At 38.9% G+C, this 24963-nt stretch overlaps 1 protein-coding gene across 2 annotated transcripts; it reads left to right on the top strand.

Moving 5' to 3' along the window:
• Positions 1-11920: 11920 nt before the first annotated feature.
• Positions 11921-24569, top strand: LOC146483972 (uncharacterized). Of its 2 annotated transcripts, XM_085105081.1 has the most exons (3): positions 11921-11942; positions 12003-12204; positions 22333-24569. In XM_085105081.1, the coding sequence occupies exon 3, from the start codon at positions 22335-22337 to the stop codon at positions 24393-24395; it is 2061 nt and encodes a 686-aa protein (XP_084961207.1). In that variant the 5' UTR covers positions 11921-11942; positions 12003-12204; positions 22333-22334; the 3' UTR covers positions 24396-24569. The 2 variants fall into 2 exon arrangements, with proteins under 2 accessions (XP_084961207.1, XP_084961208.1); XM_085105082.1 differs by lacking the exons at positions 11921-11942; positions 12003-12204 and adding an exon at positions 18257-19090.
• Positions 24570-24963: the final 394 nt, after the last annotated feature.

Here is a 24963-nt window from a genome sequence, read left to right as displayed (position 1 = left end):
TGCGATAAAAATATTAAAATTTGTACCGGCAGTTGTGATGTTTATACTCGTCTGTTCAATCGCGGCTTTCAATGTTTCGACAGCTATTAAAATGTAACACTCTTCCATGAAAAAAGATTTGTTTCTCGCGTTTCTTCCAAGGAATCTCTTAACTACATGCGCAATTACAAAGCTAATGGAATGTAGATTTCAAGGACCAAAGGGATTTTGAACTCACTGAGATAAAAATATCAAAATTCGAGCCGGAGGTGATGTTTATACCCGTCTGTTCAATCGCGGGTTTCAATGTTTCGACAGCTAAATGTAACACTCTTGCATGAAAAAAGATTTATTTCTCGCGTTTCTTCCAACGAATCTCTTAGCTACATACGTGATTAGAAAGTAAATAGAGCGTAGATTTGAATGACTGAAGGGATCTAGTACTCACTGCGATAAAATATCAAAATTTGTGCCTACAGTAGGTCTAGATGTTTGTATTTGTAATATTCTTGCATAACTTCCGCACAGCTGGGCTTTAAAACAATTCATGCCGGAGCGATTCTTTTTCAATCTTCGTTGTCCAAATACAGCCACTTTAAACTCGCATTCGTCCACAAAATATATACAGGCACCGCTTCCTGTAATCATGTTCCGCCATTTGTTTTAAGATCAATTCGCGAAAGACGCGTAACATTGCGTGGGAATCGGCCCAGCTGTCAACGCGGGTAAAATTCAGGATATATGATTGGCTACCACCTAAGACTCTTGGGACACTGGATCTCGCGGGAGACCTAAAAATAACTTCAGAGGGATTACGATGGGAATAGGGCCTATATGGAGGATTACCTCTCTTACCTTCATCCTCTCTTGGTCCCAGCTGACTTGATAGCTCAGTTGGTAGAGCACTGCACAGGCGTCGCAGAGGTATGGGTTCGAATCCCGTTCAAGCCTGATTTGTTTCCAGGCTTTCTTTTCGCAACTGCTTAAGTTGCGTAGTAACTGCGAAGATCTTTCTTCTATTTGATCTTTCATCCGCAGTTCAAAATATAATTATGTCTCATATATTTACATTTATTTATTCACCCTTTACGGCTATATTACGAACTCACAATATGACCAGCTCCCAGTTGGTAGAGCACCGCACCGGCATCGCAAGGGTTATGGGTTTGAATCCTGTTCAACCCTGAATTTTTTCAGGTTAAGTTGCGTAGTAACTGCGAGGATCTTTCTTCTATTTGATCTTTCATCCGCAGTTTAAAATATATGTTTCAAATATTTATATTTAGTTATTCATCCTTACGGGTAATTTATTACGAACTCACAATATGACCAGCTCCCAGTTGGCTTGATAGCTCGGTTGGTTGCATTGGGCACTGCATCGACATCGCAGGGATAATGAGTTCTAATCCCGTTCAAGTGTTGATTTTTTCAGGCTTTCTTTTCGCAACTGCTTAAGTTGCGTAGTAACTGCAAGGATCTTTCTTCTATTTGTTGTTTCATCCGCAGTTCAAAATATATGTTTCATATTTTTACATTTATTTATTCATCCTTTACGGCTATATTACGAACTCACATATATGACCAGCTACCAGTTGGCTTATAGCTCAATTGTAACGGCAACGCAAGTGTCATGGGTTCGAATCCCGTTCACTCCTGAATTTTTTCCAGGCTTTCTTTTCGCAACAGCTTAAGTTGTGTAGTCACTGCGAGGATCTTTCTTCTATTTTATCTTTCATCCGCAGTTCAAAATATATGTTTTAAATATTTACATATACAATACAAAACATTATCTTTCCAGGTGCGATTTACTTTTGCACTCGATCATTGGAACAATTGTTAGGAACTAATACGGTTAAATTAAGCAAATTGAAATATCACGCAGCTGAGTTAACCAAAACAACCGCTTAACAGGCTATTGACAAAGGGAGTAAACAAAGAATTTTATGCTGGTTCCCCACAAAAGCATCGTGATTTAAAGTGAACTGGCTCTACTCAACATAGTGAGCCTGAAGAAGAAAACGGTTTTAATATCACCAATTTATAAAAAACAGCTAGCCAGGTGCGGTATAATATTTACACTCTTATTTTAAGAGGACTGTTTCAAAACAAGATGCCCCCCTAATGGCAATAGCCCCATTTATTCCCCCATTGTATGCTTCACAGATTTTTAAAAACTATCCTCCCTTCGCAATTGAAATAATTGAATGGCTTTATTCAGAGAGACTGCGTGATATATTATGAATTGTTGTGTTACAGGGAATCATACTGGAAATTACTGTGCGATAACGTCATAACCCCTGCTTAAACTGGTCTGTTTTCTTTCGCGTTGTATTATTAGATGTGTTTGTGAAAACGTAGTTTCTTCGCTATAAATTCTCCCAATTTCCATCGTTTAAACCGTCGACTACTACTTAGAAGTTATTATTTCGATTTACCGCTTGAAAAACGGCAGATCAGAGTCTTAAATTTATACAAGTGGCCGCCATTGAACGAAAACAACCTTTCAATGATAATTTGCCTTGACGTCACACAGGTAGAGATGAGTGGGTCCTCTCTCCGTGATATACGCTCCGATAGTGGATTTTGATTGGACCATTTTTGTTGAAGACAGTCAGAACAATAGATCCCTTCTGGGAGAGGGTAGAATTTAATGTAGGTTTAATGAATAAATCAAATGATGATTTGACGTCACAAAGAAAGGGATGGGTGGGTCCCCTCTCTCGTGATATGTGCCCAAACAATAGATTTTAATTGAGCCGCTTCTGTTGAAGACAATCAGAACGATACATCCTTACGAGGAGAGGACTGAGAATAAAGCATAAATTAATGCGCAGATTTGTGGCTACGACGAAGAAAAAACAAGATGCCTATACTGGTATTTACGCGTGATGCTGAAGCTGATTCATTTATTCCAACTGTATGCTTTGCAGATTTATAAAACTATCCTTGCTAATGGAAAAGTTTGAGTCAAGAAGATCGCGTTAGGCTGTTTCCCTTGTGTTACGTTACTTAGGCTTTCCCCAATATTTTGGAAATTCCATTATGATAACGTAAGCTTCTCAATGACCTCTTTTCATTTTCGCGTATAAAAAAAAAAAATAGAAATCGACCCGTTTTTAGACACGGTATGCCCCGAGGGGCATCCCGCGTAAAAAGAAATCGACCCGTTTTAAGACACGGTATGCCCCTAAGGGCATCCCGCGTAATAAAAGGTTTTCAAAATAAGCCGTTGGCCGTCGCATCCGACGGTAACTTTTATATTTGAGACGCCTATTTTCACTTTGGTAAATTCCCAAAATAAATAAAGCTTTTGATAAAGAAGGTACCTGTCTACATTATGAGTTAATAAAGACAATAAACAAGCAAGCCTGGCTCGCATTCAGCAGAAACAATCGCATAAACAGTATGAACGGCGATCGAAGCGAACGTACAGTGAACGTGGAGTAGGATCAGTTACTGGGCAGTGGTTTACTTCAGCCAGTACTTCATGTAGTACTCCGTATGTGCACGTTTGATCTTCGCTTTGAGTTCGCGAAACGTTTGCGTAGAGTTTGCGCAAAGTTATTGAAAAATATACAGAAAATTATTGTTACATAGCCGTTAAGTGATTGATTATTATCTTCAGAACTGATTCCTGATGTTTTTTGTGGGACTGACAAATGTGAGTCGAAATCTTCTGAAGTGGAGGCAAGAGCCCCATGAACCTTCTAAAGGGTGACTACTGAGTGGCCCTTTGATTTTGTTTTTTATTTAGGGAAACCCAATAAAGAGACAAATTGCCATGCTTTCAACAAGTCTCGTATTAACCATTTTTAATAGGGCTTCAGAATGCAGGAAAATGCGTCTCTGAGATTCCATTACGATAACGTAAGCTTCTCAATGACCTCTTTTCAGTCTCCCATCGTGTTCAAGACTGTCAACCAAAGCACGATTCCTCCGCCAGGAGCTCTCCTATTTCCACTGTTTTAAATGTCGGGTGCTTCTTAGAGGTTATTCTTTCGATTTACCGTTTCAAAATGGTGAAGTTTTCGTTTGAAAACGGCACACTTGAGTCCACAACATGTTAACAATATGGCGAACAAATTTAATCCGGTTTTAATCATAATCAAATGATGCTTTGACGTCACACAGGTAGGGGTGAGTGAGTCCCCTCCTTCGAGATATAAGCGACAAGAATGGATTTTGATTGGCCTGTTTTTCCCGACTAGGAGAGGAGTGAGTTTAATGAATAAATTAATGTGCAGGTTTGTAGCTACTACGAAAAACAAAAAAAAAAGAAATCGACCCGTTTTTAGACACGGTATGCCCCTTCAGGGCATCCCGCGTAAAAAGATACCCGACCCAACTGACTAGACAAGGCCTGTCCTGTGGGCATTCCGTGTAACTAGCCGAATGTCGGCGTTATTCAATGGCAATCGCGTTCAGGAGTAATCATAAAAAAAGCAGAAATATCAATGTTATTTTAAAAAGTAAAACACGCTGTAGTTAAATAAAAGAAATAGACATTAAGAGCGGTATAAATTTGCCCCTGTTAAAAGCCGATCTGATTTTAAAGCATTAGTTATCTAGATCTAATAGTATTTTGTCTTGGTCGTGAACTGAAGCGGATACTCAAGCATCCAGCTCTAACAAGGTCATTTAGGAGCATTCCTAATTTCAAGTACGTATCGCAGTCTTGTCCTTTTTTCTTTTTGTAAGTCATTTGCATTTTAAGGAGTTGTTTTATTTTATCTTTTTACGGAATATTCGAGAATTTCCTCATTTAGAACGTGTAGCCTGAGAAAAAACGTGGCTGGAAGCTGCTGGGAATGTTACCAGGACTAGTATTTCAGATAAGCGGCTTATTTAAGTTCCCCTTTTTTAATATTCCTCGTAAAGTGAAACCAAGGTTACTACTATAACATGCAATATATAGAGTTTTTACTGAGTTTCTGGGGGTTTGCTCTAACTGTTGCACTATTATTTCTACGCGCTATTAGGCTCCAAGCAGTACAACCACGTCTTCAATTCCTTTGGTTATTTATTCATCACACTGTAAAACTTACTTTGACAAGATCAAGATGTAAAGGCCACTAATCTCATCACTTTTATATCGTCCAAGCGGGATTTGGCGGGAACTGTCAATTTGCTGTCAAAATCTCATCAATCGTAAATTTAGGCTAACGAAATGCCTTGCGCAGTAGTTTTAGCGCACTAAAACAATTTCCATATTTTCCTTCGAGTAACTTTCAGTGACCGAAATGACTTTCTTCTTCAATTTTCAATGTCATCGCCAAACGATCTGGACAAAACAAAGCAAAGAGATCAATATAAAAATTACAAGGAACATTTTTATCTTTTACATCTTTTACAAATAAACATTCTTGGCTAAATATAAGAGAAATCAAACATTAAATGAAATCACATAACAACACTTAACAACGGAAACTTAAAATAGAACAAAACTTTCTTGTCCAAAACTTGGTTCCACCTTTTTCCATAAATTAACCTGCCACGCGCTTACAACCCCGTAGCTTTAATTAAAAAGTACATCACGTGTTACGTACTTATAGATTAAAAGTCATTAAGGGTAAAATTCGGGTAAAAATTTAACCCAAAATACGGCGGAATATATACCAAAAACTACCAAAAACGCGTACCGTAAATGATCTAATAAACGCCCCCTGTCTCATGAACGCCTCCTATCTAATAAACGCCCCCTAAGCTGACAAGTTTGTATTAAGCGCCCCTCTCTAACAAACTCCCCCTGTCGAATAAACGCCCCCCCCCCCCCCCCCCCCCTTCCCTGAAAACCACACAAAGTAGAAACAAATGTACAATACAATCAATCAACTTATTTTCCCGGGGTATCCAATCGATGAAAAATGTAATTTCTGACGGTTGAGTGACTAAGGAACGAATTAGTCAGAAATTACTATTCTGATGGCACGATTGAGAGGTTTTAGTATTCTCAAGGGAGAGTTTTGAGTATTTAATGTTTTAGCGGGGAATATTAATCATTCTAGCTCAGTCAGTCTTCCTGTTCGCTGCTTTCAAATTTAGTTAAATTTTTTCTATGGAGTTATGGGTTTGTTTGTACCTCTTCCTCGAGGTTCTGTGCCGCTGCATTAGATGGGGAATACGTTTCCACATATTTTTTGGCCACATCTAAAGAGTGGTTTTTTAGTGGTTTTTCGTATCTAGCGTGGTACACTTAATTTTTCAAGCTTTTCAAGTTAGACTTTATAGCATGTTGTATGTTGTAATAAGTATATGTCAGGACACATTGTTGTTGTCGGATGACTGACTGACCATTCCTCAATAAACTATTTCACATTGAATGTTTCGTGATAGTGAAGTCAGAATCCAATGATCGGAAATTCAACCGATATCAATCGATAAAATTAGTTAATTGGTATCGGCCAATCGATGACCAATCGATAACCACACAAAAACCGTTCATCGATTGCTATCGACTGGCTCCGCAACCTTGAACAGACGTCACGCTCGCTACCTGTCCGATCATCCGCCATTTTTAGGAAGCCCTGGGGACGAAATTGGTAAAACAAATTCTGACCCAGAATATACCAAACACCAAAACTAAAATGGCTCATCGCTTGCTACTATGATGAAAAAAAGGAACGTCTTTTTTGTCTTTTGCTTCATATTTTATTTCTTTTAGACACAGTTGGCGCCTTCACAGATTTTTTAGTTTGTGTTTATGTGATCTTTGCTTTAAGCACGATTAGGTTTGTTATTATATATAAGGCTAGGTATTGCGGCTTTATTCATTATTTTGCAACAACTAATGCTGCTGTTGTTGGCAATTTCATTGTTTGCAAAAGTACAACTTCTGTTATCAGAATTTTTCTGTGAAGGCACGATGCAACCACTTACCGTTTTTTGAAGCCTATACATTGGCCCATGGAACCAACTATTAATTTGTCAAAAAAACGGATTCCTGTGGACGGGGCATTAACGTTAAAGAGAAAGAAGAGAGTATTGTTCTCCTCCAAGAGAGGATGAAGGTAAGAGAGGTAATCCCCCATATAGGCCCTATTCCCATCGTAATCCCTCTGAAGTTATTTTTAGATCTCCCGCGAGATCCAGTGTCCCAAGAGGGTTAGGTGTTAGCCAATCATATATCCTGAATTTTACCCACGTTGACAGCTGAGCCGATTCCCACGCAATGCTACGCGTCTTTCGCAAATTGATCTAAAATCAAAATGGCGGAACATGCATACAGAAAGCGGGGCCTGCATATGTTTTGTGGACGAATGCGAGTTTAAAGTGGCTGTATTTGGACAACGCAGATTGGAAAAGAATCGCTCCGGCATGATTTGTTTTAGAGCCCAGCTGTGCGGAAATTATGCAAGAATATTTAGCTGGCGAAAATTGAAAGCCGTGATTGAACAGACAAATACAAACATCTCATGATCAACCTAGGCACGAATTTCGATATTTTTATCGCAGTGAGTACAAAATCCCTTCAGTCATTGAAATCTGCGTTCCATTAGCTTTCTAATTACGCATGTAGTTAAGAGATTCGTTGGAAGAAACGCGAGAAACAAATCTTTTTTCATGCAAGAGTATTACATTTTAAAAGCTGTCGAAACATTGAAAGCCGCGATTGAACAGTCGAGTATAAACATCACAACCTCCGGCAAGAATTTTGATATTTTTATCGCAGTGAGTACAAAATTCCTTCAGTCATTGAAATCTACGTTCTACTTACTTTTAAATCACGCATGTAGTTAAGAGATTTGTTGCAAGAAACGCCAGAAATAAATCTTTTTTTTTTTCATGCAAGAGTGTTACATTTAGCTGTCAAAACCGCGATTGAACAGACGAGTATAAACATCACAACTTCGGCACGAAAATTTTGATATCTTTATCTCACTTTGTTCAAATCCCTTTGATCATTGAAGTGTACCTTCCATTAGCTTTCTAATCACGCATGCAGCCAAGAGATTCTTTAAAAGGAAGGCGAGAAACAAATCTTAGCTTATTCATGCAAGAGTGTTGGATTATATTTGAATTGAAGCCGCGATTGAACAGACGAGTATAAACATCATAACCGCGGTACGAAAATTTTGATATTTTTGTCACAGTGAGTTGTAAATCTCTTCGGACATTCAAATTTACATTCTATTTGCTTTCAAATCACGTGTATTACTGAGAGATTTGTTGGAAGTGTATGATGGTGATTAGCCGTTGTAAAATTGAAAACGGTGAAAGACACGTAACGCGCGAGGTAACATTATCCGCGAGAAATCGATACCTTCTAAAAATAACTTCAGAGGGATTATGATGGGGATAGGGCCTATAAGGGGGATTACCTCTCTTACCTTCATCCTCTCTTGTCTCCTCTTAACATTAACAAGAAACGTGTTTATAATTACTGCGTACAAAGTTGTGTTCTTTATGCGTCGATTCCGGTTCCGTTAATCTGCAACAAATCGATAGCAATCGATACCAATTTATCTATCGATTGGTATTGATAATCGAATCACACGAACCACACGAATCACATGAACCACACGAATCTTCGCCATCGATTGGTCATCGATTGGTCAATGGCTCTCCATTGCACATCCATGTATCTGTAGACAGAGTCATTGAACATAAAGTAGTTGTTGGAGAGGGTGAATTCCAAGAGGGAGATGATTTCATCAGTGTTGAGCTTCGTTCTTAAGTGTAGCGTGGTGTCCTCGTCTAACTTTGTTCTGATGTAGTCACAAGCCTTGTCAACCGGAATGGCAGTAAAGAGTGAAACGACATCGAACGAAACCATTACTTCATCGTCAGCGATCTCTTGGTTTGCAACTTGTTTGGTAAAGTCCATAGAGTTAGAAACAAAATAGCCATTAAGGTTCTGAATAGATGTCAAAATGTCCGTCAGGAATTTAGAGGAATTTAGAACCAATGCAAGACACAATGGGCCGAAGAGGGAGACCTTTGATTGAGCCTCGTATGGCGGGTGGAATGGCGTCCGTAGATCGTAGTTTGTAGTTTGTAGGATCATCGATTTTGCCTTTCTTCTTAAGATCCAACAAATTGTGGTTTAGTTCCATCTCGATCTTAGCGAACGGAGGTTTATGAACCAACTGGTAATATAAGTCTGATGATCGCTGAGTAAATGAACTATGTAAATTCAAGTTAGCGAATTCGCGAGGCCGCCCAATCTGCGCAAATCCGTGCCCAGCTGAAACCTGGGGGACGAGTAGGCGGACATTGGCTTTCAAATTTGCCCGCGACGACGGAAATTGGTCGAATGTTGTAACACTGGTGTAAACTGGGTATACGAGAATGCAAATGCACGAGAACCTGGAAGTTCTGCTGGCCGAATTCCATCCCGATGATCTGAGAACTAGCCGTGTATTTCATTGCTGATAATTACTCTAAAATATTGCGGTTTGAATAACAATGATTTTAGTGTGTAGCTATGCATTACAATTATTTCATTTACTTGAGTGTGTTTTATTAAGAGAATTAAGATGAATTGCGTAATGAAAGTCACCGACAAGAGACACTTTGCGTTCTTAGCTGGACTTCTTGGAACTGTTCAGATTGTCCTTAATTGTGCTTTACAAGTGACACAGTTGAAACCGTGTTAGTCATATCTTTCAACGCAATAGTTTGTTGTAGACATGATGTTAGTTATGCTGATCAAAAGTTGTTTTCTTCTGGTACCAATTCAATGCGAAGCAAAAGTCTTGTTTTGAAGTGTTTCCTCGGAAACCGTACTAATGAATAGTTACGCCCAAATTGGTTTTTAAAAAGTAACAATAGGTTGTTTATGCCTTGTCAACACACATTTTCTTACTTTTTACATTAAGTTATCTTGCTGCCAGATCTTGACTAGAAATAACATGCTTACTCGTTTTTAGTAGTTTTTGATGTATATTCCGCTGTGTTTTGGGTTGAATTTTTACTAGTTGAATTTTACCCTTAATGACTTTTAATCTTTAAGTAATAACTATGGAAATACCTATTGTACCAGATCCGTTGTGCCAACACGTACATACTGTTCTTTTTAATTAAAGCTACGAGGTTGTAAGCGCGTGACAAGTTAATTTATGGAAAAAAGGAAGAACCAAGTTTCGGACAAAGAAAGTTGTGTTCCATTTCAAGTTTCCGTTGTAAAGTGTTGTTATGTGATTTCATTTAATGTTTGATTTCTCTTATATTTAGCCAAGAATGTTTATTTGCAAAAGATGTAAAAGATAAAAATATTCCTTGTAATTTTAATATTGATCTCTTAGCTTTGTTTTGTCCAGATCTACCTTTGTGTTTGGCTTCTGAACTTCAACTTAGGTTAAGAAAAATTTCATCTTTGTTTTAAACCGCTAAAACACTAACTAGTGACTAACTTCTGGATTTCCTTTATTATTACAACCTATGGTCGATTTTACTTAAGAACCTTCAAATTCTATTGGAGTAAATATGTTATTCACCATTCTTCAGTTGGATTCACAGACGCACTTTTGTACAATTGAATATTTAACGCCTATAAGATACAAATTATTCAACCAGTGTTATCAGGGTCCAATCACTCGTGACGAATTGGCTTTGTTGCGCTGTCCACATTCTGAATACCTTTTACATCGAAATTTGCTTGATAAATGTTTTCGCTCCGATGTCACATTCATTTGTCCTCGTCACATTTTGAATTTGATAAACGATACCCGCTGGATTGGCCTACCTTGGCATAAGAATAGCAAACTAGTATTTTCACGCCGTCACACCCAGACGCCAGATTGTGCTAATTTGCATGATTTATTACATCTCGGAGGAAGCCATTTCTTGTCCATACAGCAGCGCTTCTTAACAGTGCAAAATTCAACAAATGGTTCTACATACAATCTACAACATATTCCTTTGACTGTTTATCATTTTCCTTGTGATCTCACCTTCGCTTCAGAAATTACTGGTTATGGACAATGTCCAAAGCGCATGAGTTTTCATGTTCCATTGTTTACACAAACCACATTCCATTACTTACAATGGCGCGGAACGAACCAAGACGAAATTCTACGCTTACATTTCAAGTCACTTAACCTTTCACCTCCTGTACATTTCGAGAACATTACTATGCAGTCACTCGACAAAACTTTTTACTTACTCGATGGACAATTTCCCACACAAATGACTTCACTTCGGTCGCGAATTTACTGATTTGTTGATTTTCATTGCATTCGCTTTGGCGCTTCTAAACACTTTGTTTTCTATTGTACTAATAGGCCTTATCACGGTTTTCGAAGCCATATTGACGAGTAGGCAAACAGGCTTGAAATAACAGTGTTTGTATGAAAATCCGATGTCAAATAATCAGTTCAAAAAACATCGCTTCTGAAAAATTCACGAATTGAAAACTTTTGGTAATTGGGAAAGGAGTTTAAGAAAAAAATTGGAGGGATGTAGCTGTGCCAGAAAGCTTCCAGTCGAAAACCGTGAAAAGGCCTATTACGCAACTGGCTGACTCGCCGAATAAAACTCACGAACTATGTATACATATACCCTGCTAGCAGAGCCTTTCTTTCGCATGCTCGATTTTGGCGTTCGCGAGAAAGACTCTGCATGAATCGAGTAAGATCTTTATTGATCATACTTAATGTTGTAATGTAAAGAAAAATTCAAAGCTTTATACCGTCAATAAACTTCTACGGGAAATTTGAAACCTCGTCAGCGATGTTCAAAACTGACAGGTGAATTAAAAAGTACAGTTCAAATTTCAAAAATACCGGTCACGCGTGAATTGACTGTCGAGAATAACGGGTGATGGATTCGACAGCGACAAGCAGATCTCGCAGCCATCTTGAATTGTAATGGTACAGCGTGCTCAATTATTACCATCAGGTTAATCACTAAACGGATGCTCGCACTTGAAAAACCAGTTTGACGAGAGAAAACAAGATTGACTAGTCCACAAGCTCTGGCTGCGGCGGCTTCAAAGAGTTGACGCGATTCAGGCAGAGTCCTCAGTAAAGAAAAAGACAAAAGGAGGCCTCCTTTTCTCTCCTCAATAAAGAAAAAGACAAAAGGAGGTCTCCTTTTCTTTCCTCAGTAAAGAAAAAGACAAAAGGAAGCTCCCTTTTCTCTCCTCAGTAAAGAAAAAGACAAAAGGAGGCTCTGCTCGCAGGGTATTACAGTGAGTTTTGGAAAATATGCGAAATCATTTCGCATATTGATTATGGCCAACGAAACCGAGGAGTAGAAACGAAAACAAGGAAAGGACAGAGCGAGGTACGTAAGCGAATGCAATTGTGCACAGTGAATGAAAATGAAAAAAACAAAAAAACAAACAACATCAAAAATGTAAGCTTAAGTCCCGCAAAAAGTAAGAATGTAAGCTGAAACTAGTCGCGGATGAAAGCGTAAGTCTAAGTAGCTTTGTCCGAGCAAAAACGCTGTGGTTTAGAACAAGATGGACCATTTGATTGTAATTCCAAGGAATCAGAATTTGTAGGCAAAGCGGAATCGTCCTGATCGCTAGCCTGTGAGTTGCCAATTCAGTCGGAATCGACGCTCGTGCGGCCATGGTTCTTGGCGTTTGAGAATTTGAATTTGAGCGCCTTGCTCGTTTAAAGAAGCGTGAACGGCTGTGTTGCTGAATATTTCGACGAGAATTAGTACAAAAGAAAACAAAAATACAAAAAGTGTCTAGAAGCGCCAAAGCGAATGCTATGTAAATCAACAAATCAGTAATAGGTTTTTCGTGAACAGTATGAAGTCGTGAAATTCGCGACCGAAGTGAAGTCATTTGTGTGGAAAATTGTCCATCGAGTAAGTAGAAAGTTTTGTCGAGTAACTGTATGGTAATGTTGTCGAAATGTACTGGAGGTGAAAGGTTAAGTGACTTGTAATGTAAGCGTAGAATTTCTTCTTGGTTCGTTCCCCGCCTTTGTAAGTAATGGAATGTGGTTTGTGTAAACAATAGAACATGAAAACTCATGCGTTTTGGACATTGTCCATAACCAGTGGCTTCTGAAGCGAAGGTGAGATTACAAGGAAAATGATAAACAGTCAAAGGAGTAGGTTGTAGATTGTATGTAGAACCATTTGTTGAATTTTGCACTGTTAAGAAGCGCTGTTGTGTGGACAAGAAATGGCTTCTTCCGAGATGTAATAAATCATGCAAATTAGAACAATCTGGCGCCTGGGTGTGACGGCGTGAAAATACTAGTTTGCTATTCTTATGCCAAGGTAGATATGCCAAGATATCCAGCGGGTATCGTTTATTAAATTCAAAATGTGACGAGGACAAATGAATGTGACATCGGAGCGAAAACATTTATCAAGCAAATTTCGATGTAAAAGGTATTCAGAATGTGGACAGCGCAACAAAGCCAATTCGTCACGAGTGATTGGACCCTGATACCACTGATTGAATAATTTGTATTTTATAGGCGTTAAATATTCAATTGTACAAAAGTGCCTCTGTGAATCCAACTGAGGAATGGTGAATAACATATTTACTCCAATAGAATTTGAAGGTTCGTAAGTAAAATCGACCATAGGTTGTAATAATAAAGGAAATGCAGAAGTTAGACGTGTTTCAGCGGTTAAAAACAAAGATGAATTTTTTCTTGACCTAAGTTGAAGTTCAGAAGCCAAACACAAAGGTGGATCTAAACAAAACAAAGCAAAGAGATCAATATAAAAATTACAAGGAACATTTTCATCTTTTATGTCTTTTACAAATAAACATTCTTGGCTAAATATAAGAGAAATCAAACATTAAATGAAATCACATAACAACACTTTACAACGGAAACTTAAAATAGAACACAATTTTCTTGTCCGAAACTTGGTTCCGCCTTTTTCCATAAATTAACTTGCCACGCTCTTACAACCTTGTAGCTTTAATTAAAAAGAACATTACGGGCTGGTACAACAGATATGCTAAAGTAGGTATTTCCATAGTAATTACGTATAGATTAAAAGTCATTAAGGGTAAAATTCAACCCAAAACACGGCGGAATATACACCAAAAACTACCAAACACGAGTAAGGAAGTTATTTCCAGTCGAGATCTGGCAGCAAGATAAAAACTAAGAAAATGTGTGTTGACAAGGCATAAACAACCTATTGTTACTTTTTAAAAAACAATTTGGGCGTAACTATTCATTGGTACGGTTTCCGAGGAAACACTTCAAAACAAGACTTTTGCTTTGCATTGAATTGGTACCAGAAGAAAACAACTTTTGATCAGCATAACTAACATTATGTTGAAAGATATGACTAACTCGGTTTCAACTGTGTCACTTGTAAAGTACAATTGAGGATAATCTGAACAGTCCCAAGAAGTCCAGCTAAGAAGGCAAAGTGTCTCTTGTCGGTGACTTACATTACACAATTCATCAATTCTCTTAATAAAACACAAGTAAATGAAATAACTACACACTAAAATCATTGTTATTCCAACCACAATATTTGAGAGTAATTATAAGCAATGAAATATCGTTTAATGATTAAAGTATCCGAATAAGGACCAAATTTAATAAAAACAACGCTGAAACTTTTACTTTGAAAAGAGTCTATTTTTGTTGTATAACATTTCCCCACGCTTAGTTGAAGAATAATAATAATAATAAATAATAATAACCTTTATTTACCCTCGGCAGTGTTTATAGCACAAGTGCTAGTGGGGCCGAGCATTAAACCTCGTAAAGAAATAATATAAATTGAAAATAACAGGGTTAAAAATCCCAACTGGCAGGAGGCAGACCAGCTGGCTATTTACAAGCGCGGCCTCGGGGCTACCGAGAAACAACTCCAGCTAGCAGTCAGAGCGGGACTTGAACCCGGGACCACCGGATTTCAAGTCCGGCGCCCTAACCACTCGACCACGCTGCCCCCTCCTGTTGCGTAATAAAAAGGAAAGATTTAAACACAAAGGTGTCACATTGGCGTGGTAATTAATGAAAAACAAGATGCCTATACTGGCATTTACGCATTTACGCATGATGCTGATTCTTTTATTTCAATTGTATGCCTCGCAGATAAAACTATCCTTGCTAATGGAATAGTTTGAGTCACGATGATCGCGTTATGTTGTTTCCCTTGTAGTTGTGCTGGAAATCCATTAGTGATTACGATAACGTAAGCTTACAAATGACCTCTTCTCAGTCTCATCGTGGTTCCTCAACTGTCAAAGAAAGCATGATTCCTTCACCAGGAACTCTCCAATTTCCACTGTGTTAAATGTCGAGTGCTTCTTAGAAGTTCATCAGGGAGTTTAAGAAACGAGCACGGCAACGGTAACGAGAACGCTAGAAAACAATGGGCTTAATGAGCAAAATCAATCACTCTGCACGTGCGTTTTACATTTTGGTACATTTCTTTACCGTCCTCTGCAAAACAACAACGTAAAATGACCAAATTTTAGGGAACGGGAGCGTATGACGCAAAATCTTTCTTTATTTTTCCTTACTTTGACGTCGTTCATACTAATTTAGTTCCTGGAGAGTTCGCCAGCATTTTCCAATTTAAACAAATTTAAATGATTGCGAAAGAGTTACAAAAACGAGAAGTTATATTTTTAAATGACGTTCTCGTTTCTTAAACTCCCTATTCTTTCGATTGACCGCTTTTACCGCGGAAAGTGCCATGTCACGCCTCACTGACGTCGTAAACAAAATTATGCAAATTTTTGGTAAAATGAACATTTATGGTACAATCCAACCTGTTTTCCACGTGATTCGAAGTTGCAGCCAATAAAAATCACAATTTTTTCGGAACGGGCACGGGATACGGGAAAGTTAAAAAACAAGGCAATTTTTGACTCCCAAGAATACGAAAGGAATGCGCTACCAGGAGCGCTACCGAATTTAAGACGCTGGCTTGACGTGTTTCCACCCAGAACATAAATAACCGCTTTTGTATGTGGTAGGAGAGAAAAAGTGTTTTTTCACTCCTGCGAAATACCGCTCGGTGGTGATAAATATGAAAAAAAAAAAAAAAAAAAAAAAAAAAAAAAAAAAAAAAAAAATAATAATAATAATAATAATAATAATAAAATAACACACTAAATGAACAATGTCACGGCATTTAAGTTAGCGAATTCGCGGGGCCGTCCAATCTACGCGAATCCGTGCCCAGCTAAAACCTGGGAGACGAGTAGGCGGACATTGGCTTTCAAATTTGCCCGCGACGACGGAAATTGAAACACACGTACCATCCCCGTGGTAACCTGGAAGTTCTGCTGGCCGAATTCCATCCCTGTGATCTCTAGTGAGAACTAGTCGTGTTCGGCAATGGGGACAAGTTGGGACGAAACTTGCTCGGTGAACAAATCCCGTCCGAATGTAACCCGCGTTGAAACATGAAAGCAAGCAAGATTCGTTGGCGTATTTTTTACAGTAACCCAATTCTGAAGAAGTAATACCCGCATCGGGGTCATCGAAACAAATGAAACATTTAGTTTTGAGAAACGCAGCTAAACGCGCTGCGCGTCCGTGACGGCACGAGGCTTGTGTTTTTGATTGGCCGACATAGTGAAGTCTGTGGCGAATGATGTAAGTAATCAAGGAGTTAAATAATAAGTGTACGAAGAAATTGAATGAAAAATAGTTTTCAGGAAGAAACGAGAGCTATTGTAGCGGAAACATGCGTCCACCTACCGGCAGTCGATGCAACCTCACCATTCCACTCGAACTGGTTCAGCTCTAAGTGTGTCAACAAGGCAGCACCAGTGATTGCCGACAGGAGGAACGCGAGAAGTAAGGCGATCTTCGCAGCGTAGTTCAAGGTCGTTCCGCACAACAGCACCCGGTTTCCCCCTGACGGACAAAAGTGTAGTGTTGTTTAATGTATCTACAAGTGCTCATGTGTACGCTGAAGGGCGTCGGAAATGCCCTGGTAAATACAATTGAATCATTTGCGAAAATGATGTCTTTATCTATCATAAGATAATCGCACAAGCGAATAACGGAGAGAAATAGCGGTGGTGGAATCACACCCTGCTCAAGAAAATTAAGTAAAAATTCAATTTCCAAAGGTGCTCATGTCCACAGTGAGCGCAAATACTCGAAGTAAGAGCACTTCCATGATTAGTTGGATGAGCGGAATAAAAAGGAAAAGGACTGGAACAGCTAAGTAACGCTGGTGAAATAAAACGGCTGTACCCATGCTGGTATACATAGTTCGTGAGTTTTATTCGGCGAGTCAGCCAGTTGCGTATTAGCCCTTTTCACGGTTGATTTTTCTCATTTTCATTACAATGTTATCCTACGTTGATCCGAGGCAATTTCGGGCTAAAACTACAAAATAGCTCGAAATTGCCTCACATACATGCTAGATTTCATTGTAATTCAAATGAGCAGAGTTAACCGTGAAATGGGCTATTGGAATAGACGCCATGAATCCGTGCGAAAACTGGGACAAAATTTAAAATAAAACAATGCATGGTTACCATGGTGACACCCTGGTAGCAGAGCCTTTCTTTTGCTTGCTCGATTTTGGCGTTCTCGAGAAAGACTCTGCATGAATCGAGTAAGATCTTTATTGAGCATGCGCTGCATGTTGCTAGGATACAGTTTCGAACCCAGGCCTATTTTGCCTAATAGGCGTGCGCTTGCCTCCAATACAGCATTTCAAGGCAAGCCTTTCAGATAATTTTTCAGGGCAATGAGAGGAGAAAGCACCGCTAACATCGGCTGCTAAGGAACATGAAACGAAAGTTCATCTGACCGCTTGGATAACTCTTTCATTAACGGAATTTAAAGATTTGCCGTGTCCTGTAGGAAGAGAGACGGAGGTATCTGAGCCGGAAAAAAATCAAACCATGTAATCCATGGAATATACCAATTACATTACAGTCCATTCACGTCACACGTGACCAGTATTTCGGAGAAGAAAGGAACATTCGAATTTCTCTTTGTGATGTCCGACATGTGAATGGACGGAATGTTGAACATTTCTCAGGAAATCTTTCCGAATTGAACCCATTAACAGAATAACAAAATAAAAGATTCAAAATACTTGGGAAACAACTGTTATTCTAGAAATACTTAATGTTGTAATGTAAAGAAAATTCAATGAAATCTTTATGCCGTCAATAAACTAGGGAAACGTTGACGGGAAATTTGAAACCTCGTCGGCCATGTTCAAAACTGACAGGTAAATTTAAAAATACAGTTCAAATTTCAAAAATACCGGTCACGCGTGAATTGACTGTAAGAAGAATCTCGTCGAGAATAACTGGTGTTTGGCTTCGAGCACGACAAGCAGATCTTGCAGCCATCTTGATTTGTCATGGTACAGCGGGCTCAATTATAACCATCGGTCTTATCATAACATAACATAACATAACATAACATAACATAACATAACATAACATAACATAACATAACATAACATTTTATTCAGGAAGCTACAACATAATTAAAAACATCCTGAAAAGGGAAATCGTGAGGTTAACCCTGTACAAAGCAATTTCCCTAACTAAAAACTTACAAAATATTTTAAAATTTCTAGAACTAGATAAAATTCGATGGCTACTGATTCAATAAATATTCAAATAAATTTTAAGTCTACTCTTAAAAACAGATAATGATTCTGCATGTACAACATATCCATTTCCTTACAATGCGAATAAAGAAAGAATATTTGTAGCAATTACAAACCGCTCTTCTCAAATAAAGTTTGTAGTCGTGGTTAGCTCTTGTACGAGTACTTTTGGCAAACTCAAAGAAATCTGGGAAAGAGGGGTGATCAATGCCAAAAACTATCTTATAACATTGAACCAGAGATAGAAATTCTCTTCGCTTCTCTCTCACTAAACGGATGCTCGCACTTGAAAAACCAGTTTGAAGAGAGAAAACAAGATTGACTAGTCCACAAGTTTGGGCTGCGGGGGCTTCAAAGAGTTGACGCAATTCAGGCAGAGCCTCCTTTTCTTTCCTCAGTAAAGAAAAAGACAAAAGGAGGTCTCCCTTTCTCTCCTCAGTAAAGAAAAAGACAAAAGGAGGCATCCTTTTCTCTCCTCAGTAAAGAAAAAGACAAAAGGAGGCTCTGCTTGCAGGGTGATTATAGTGTGTGTTGGAAAATATGCGAAATCATTTCGCATATTGATTATGGCCAACGAAACCGAGAAGTAGAAACGAAAACAAGGAGAGGACAGAGCGAGGTAAGCGAATGCAATTGTGCACAGTGAATGAAAATGAAAAAAGCATTAAAAAAAAACAACAACAAAAATATAAGCTTAAGTCCCGCAAAAAGTAAGAATGTAAGCTGAAACTAGTCGCGGACGAAAGCAGGTGTAAGTCTTAGTAGCTTCGTCCGAGCGAAAACGCTGTGGTTTATGACAGTGAGAACAAGATGGGCCATTTGATTGTAATTCCAAAGAATCAAAATTTATAGCTAAAGCGGAGTCTTCTTGATCGCTAGCCTGTGAGTTGTCCAATTTAGTCGGAATCGACGCTCGTGCGGCCATGGTTCTTGGCGTTTGAGAATTTAACTTTGAGCGCTTCGCACGTTTAAAGAAGCGTAAACGAATGCGTTGCTGAATATTTCGACGATAATTAGTACAAAACAAAAATACAAAAAGTGTTTAGAAGTGCCAAAGCGAATGCGATGTAAATCAACAAATCAGTAAATTCGCGACCGAAGTGAAGTCATTTATGTGGAAAATTGTCTATCGAGTAAGTAGAAAGTTTTGTCGAGTAACTGCATGGTAATGTTGTCGAAATGTACTGGAGGTGAAAGGTTAAGTGATTTGTAATGTAAGCGTAGAATTTCGTCATGGTTCGTTCCGCGCCATTGTAAGTAATGGAATGTGGTTTGTGTAAACAATGGAACATGAAAACTCATGCGTTTTGGACATTGTCCATAACCAGTGGTTTCTGAAGCGAAGGTGAGATCACAAGGAAAATGATAAACAGTCAAAGGAGTAGGTTGTAGATTGTATGTAGAACCATTTGTTGAATTTTGCACTGTTAAGAAGCGCTGTTGTGTGGACAAGAAATGGCTTCCTCCGAGATGTAATAAATCATGCAAATTAGAACAATCTGGCGCCTGGGTGTGACGGCGTGAAAATACTAGTTTGCTATTCTTATGCCAAGGTAGGCCAATCCAGCGGGTATCGTTTATCAAATTCAAAATGTGACGAGGACAAATGAATGTGACATCGGAGCGAAAACATTTATCAAGCAAATTTCGATGTAAAAGGTATTCAGAAAGTGGACAGCGCAACAAAGCCAATTCGTCACGGGTGATTGGACCCTGATAACACTGGTTGAATAATTTGTATTTTATAGGCGTTAAATATTCAATTGCACAAAAGTGCCTCTGTGAATCCAACTGAAGAATGGTGAATAACATATTTACTCCAATAGAATTTGAAGGTTCTTAAGTAAAATCGACCATAGGTTGTAATAATAAAGGAAATGCAGAAGTTAGTCACTGGTTAGTGTTTCAGCTGTTTAAAACAAAGATGAAATTTTTCTTAACCTAAGTTGAAGTTCAGAAGCCAAACACAAAGGTACATCTGGACAAAACAAAGCTAAGAGATCAATATTAAAATTACAAGGAACATTTTTATCTTTTACATCTTTTGCAATTAAACATTCTTGGCTAAATATAAGAGAAATCAAACATTAAATGAAATCACATAACAACACTTTACAACGGAAACTTGAAATGGAACACAACTTTCTTTGTCCGAAACTTGGTTCTTCCTTTTTCCATAAATTAACTTGCCACGCTCTTACAACCTCGTAGCTTTAATTAAAAAGTACATTACGTGTTGGTACAACTGACAGATCTGGTCGATAAGTGTTTCCGTAGTAATTACTTATAGATTAAAAGTCATTAAGGGTAAAATTCAACTGGTACAAATTCAACCCAAAACACGGCGGAATATACACCAAAAACTACCAAAAACGAGTAAGCAAGTTATTTCCAGTCAAGATCTGGCCGCAAGATAACTTAATAACTACACACTAAAATCATTGTTATTTAAACCGCAATATTTGAGAGTAATTATCAGCAATGAAATACCGTTTAATGATAAAGTATCCGAATAAGGACCAAATTTAAAAAAACAAAGTTGGAACTTTTCCTTTGAAAAGAGTCTATTTTTGTTGTATAACACAACACGCAAATTTTGCTTAAAACATACTCTTCAACATTAGCGGCCAGCCTCCTTGTTAATCCTTGATATATATAGTAACGTTCTCGCAAAAATCAGAACAGTTAAGTTCACATTCAATGGAAGAGAAGAAAAGGACGGCTTATTTTCTGTTTCCGCCAGACAGAGGCGAATCGGTCTTTTAATTTATCACCATATCCAACAATGCAGTATGAAAACACAAAATCAATATAAAAATGTTTTTCGTAATTGTTGCGTCAATAATAAAACTGAGCGGACGTCCATTTAGCTAGACAAAAGTCACTTGCCTTAACATAGAGGTGAAATAGTGAAACATTCCAACAACTAACGTCTGTGATAGATAAGTACTGACATTTTTTTCACATGCATGAGTTACTGGCACAGCTATACTCGGAATAAGAAAACATTGTTCTCCCAACTTGAGTCGAATCTATGACCTCCCGTTTACTAGTTCGGACGCTCTATAAATTCAGCCACAAAAACGAGAAACATCAATCGCAAGCTGCAGTTGTGCAAATAATGAACGTCGTCAAACTTTACATCTGGCCTCGGTTGTTCAAAGAGTGGATAACTTTTTCTTGTAGATAAGTCACTTATTATCAAGCGGATAAAATGTATTAGGTGGAGTACATGTACATTTTATCCGCTGGATAGCGATTTTAGTACGCTAGATAACGTTATCCACTGGATAAGTCACTATCCAGCAAATAAAATGTACTCCACCTAATACATTTTATCCACTGGACAGATTATCCACTCTTTGAACTTAACTGGGGCCTGATGTATGAGAAAATTGTATTCGTTTTCTGTGATAGGTCTAAATTTTCATTTGAATGCTTGTTTCGCATTATTCTTACGCAATTCCACAGCCAGAATAGGACCAGAACGTTTTTCAACTCGAAGAAAAACCACTTCCAGCCGATGCAACTCCAACAACAACAACAACAACAACAACAATTTATTTGAAAAAAAAAAAAATAACAGAATGAATGGCTTGTCCCGCAAATAGTTACAAAACTAATCGAGGAGGGACAAGACGAATACAAGAACACTCGAGCAAAGTAAAAAGAACTTACAAATACACACATGCAAAACTTTACGTATTAACAGACTTAAATTATTTACACTCGTTCACAGAATAAAAGTGATAATAGTAAATGGAACAATGATTTAGTTAGTCCTACATTTAATAATCATAGGGATTTTAACATAGTCATTTTCAAAATTATGGTGTAAAATTGCATCCTCTTTCTCTACAGAAATGGCTTCATTCTTCATTACGTTACTTGTTGCCATAACACTTACAGCAAGTACATGTGGCGACGAGCCGTTTAGCGATGCAAACAACGGCAAGGAACCGCCAAGTGAAATGGAATCACTTCGCAAAATCGTGGGCGCTCTTTCCAGGCAAATCATGTTGCAGCAGATGTTTGTTGAAGAACGCATCAGATCTGATGGTGACTCTGGAGTGAAACAAGTGCGTCTCAGCAACGAGGGAACACGTAATTACTTAGCAGACACCCACGGCAACTCTAGAAGGCTTATGGCCATGCACGAACACGCTAATAACATCCGCACTGTTGGTCTGGGAGAATTCATCGCGATCCTCAATGGAGTGGAATTCAGGACCAGGCACAATGATTACGCACTCGTCATGGCCAATAAAACAAGCAAAGACTACCATGCAACAGAACCGATTCCATTCCCAGAAGTACCACCAGAGGTCGAAAATAAAGCCACCGTTGATGAGCAGGTCGTTGAGATGCGCGAATGGTTTAAGGCATGGAAAAATCAAGATCACTCTGTCAGAGATTACCGAAAGTACTTTAAACCAGTCCTTTGCTACATGGAAGGTGCCTGGACCACAGCAACAAAAGACATCGATGAACCCTTTGCAAGTGACAGGCATTTTATTGACGCAAAATCCTGGTTCGATCTACAAGAAAAGGTCCGCTTCACCTCCTACACTGGAAGGAAAGACAATCAAGAGAACCTTTCCTTCTTGCCCACCTCAATCATAGACATAATCAATGGGACGATCCCTGTTTTCGCTCAGTGGAATTATCGTATTTTGTGTCATCCAGTGAGTCGAGACATTCCATTGAACAGGTTTCGTGTAGTTGATGAGTTTCATACACGGCTTCCTGCGCGAAGAAAATACGAAGAACAGGCTGGCACCAGAGCAGCAAGATTCCAACTCAACCCTCAAGACTCAGCTACGTGGAGAAACTACGAGAGGTACAACAATCCGAAGTTCTCGCTACTGGACGAGCTCATGGGTGAGATTCCTGGGAAAGATAATTACCAAGGGAGCCTGACGGACGAAGCATTTGATAATCCGGCCTACACAATTGACCCCAAGAAAACTGGGAAAGTGAACACCGCTTACTATCATCGCTGGTTCAGGGTTAAGCAGAAAGATGCAATGGGCAAGTCCATTAGGCATCGAGGCTTCGCAGATGAAAACTTGTTCATGGCTATGACAACACAACCCAAAGTGGCAGGAATGAAACTGACCACCTGCAAGAAAAAGAGGGGGAAAGAAATTTGCACGACAGTCAGCCAGAAGTACTCGTATGCCATCCCACTTGAGATAATCTACTTGACACCCTTAAACAGATGGAACCCGTTAAACATTGAGTACAAAGGTCCTATAAAAAGTCCGCTAGGACAAACAGTGTCTGCCGATGGCCGCAGTGGAGGTAAATCCACAGAAACGGCATACAATGGCACAAACAGTAAGAAGTATTACCAAACACCCTTAGATTTTTTTTCAGGGGTGGAAGTCAGCACCGATCCCGCAGACACAACCCAAAACAGCGTTGGAGTTCTGGATAAGGATGGTGTTGTCAGAATTACTCGAGCCAGTGGAATACGTATCTTCTTTCCCCCCATTAGTGGAGTGGGTATATGTCGTCAGAGGTACCCCATAATGCCCGTCCATGGAGAAGGCAGCGCCGTGTGGAAGGAACTTGAAGCAACAAAAGAAATCCTGATGAAGTCCGAGACGTATGGCTTCACCTACAGGGAGCCTCTTGGTGGAGTTTCTGAAAAACCCTTGACACTCGTAATGGAGAGGGCACTCACAAAATTCCCACACACCCACGAAGTTACGTTGACGCCAACACAGGTAGACCAGGCCAAGAGATTTAGAAAAATCATTACTTTGACGACAACAACTGCAGAGCGTCACCAGCACACCATCACAGTGTTTTTTGCAGGTATCAACTGGCGGATAGGACATTGTGACAAATTCGATACACAGAATCGCCGATGCCGCGACAAACATGGGAAGTTTCTTATTGAAGTCCCTGGCGTTTAGAAGCACTTAAACGTACCATAAAAGAAGACAGCTAAAGAACGCATCCCTATAGAAGATGCAAAATTCAGTGCATGGGAAATTAAAGTGTGGCTAAATAAAAACGAGAAGCAGAAAGTACTGAACTGGTTTGTTTTAATCTGTGAGATAACCCTGTGCTCTAAAATAAGAAACTGAATTTCCCTTTGTTTACGATTTGGCAAAAACAACCCGGTGACGTGAAAACACGCACAATAGTTTTGCGACATGTCAAAGCGAAGGCAAGGCTGGCAAAACACAAACATGAGATACTCACTAGCATGTACTTCATGCTGTTTGTGAAATCAGAATTTAAGAGACAGTCCGCGTTAGATTCGACCGGTCAATTTGGGCCAGTCGTTCGATTTCCTTCAAATTTTCAGCAACAGACAAAGTTGATATAACATTAATGAAAACACATTTCTTTTGATTCTAAACTTAACAAGACCCGAAATTTTGAGGCGAATGTTCAACCCTCCCGAATCCCCGAAAATCGACCTTTCACCGAGTCGAAATTAACCCGTTTTCGGATGTTTGCCGCCGAAATAATATT

The sequence above is a fragment of the Pavona decussata genome, unplaced genomic scaffold, assembly GCF_977016875.1.
Source record: "Pavona decussata unplaced genomic scaffold, jaPavDecu1.1 SCAFFOLD_37, whole genome shotgun sequence".
NCBI classification, from domain to species: domain Eukaryota; kingdom Metazoa; phylum Cnidaria; class Anthozoa; order Scleractinia; family Agariciidae; genus Pavona; species Pavona decussata.
The sequence above is the reverse complement of the archived record's forward strand: the minus strand, read 5'-3'. Positions and strand labels throughout refer to the sequence as shown.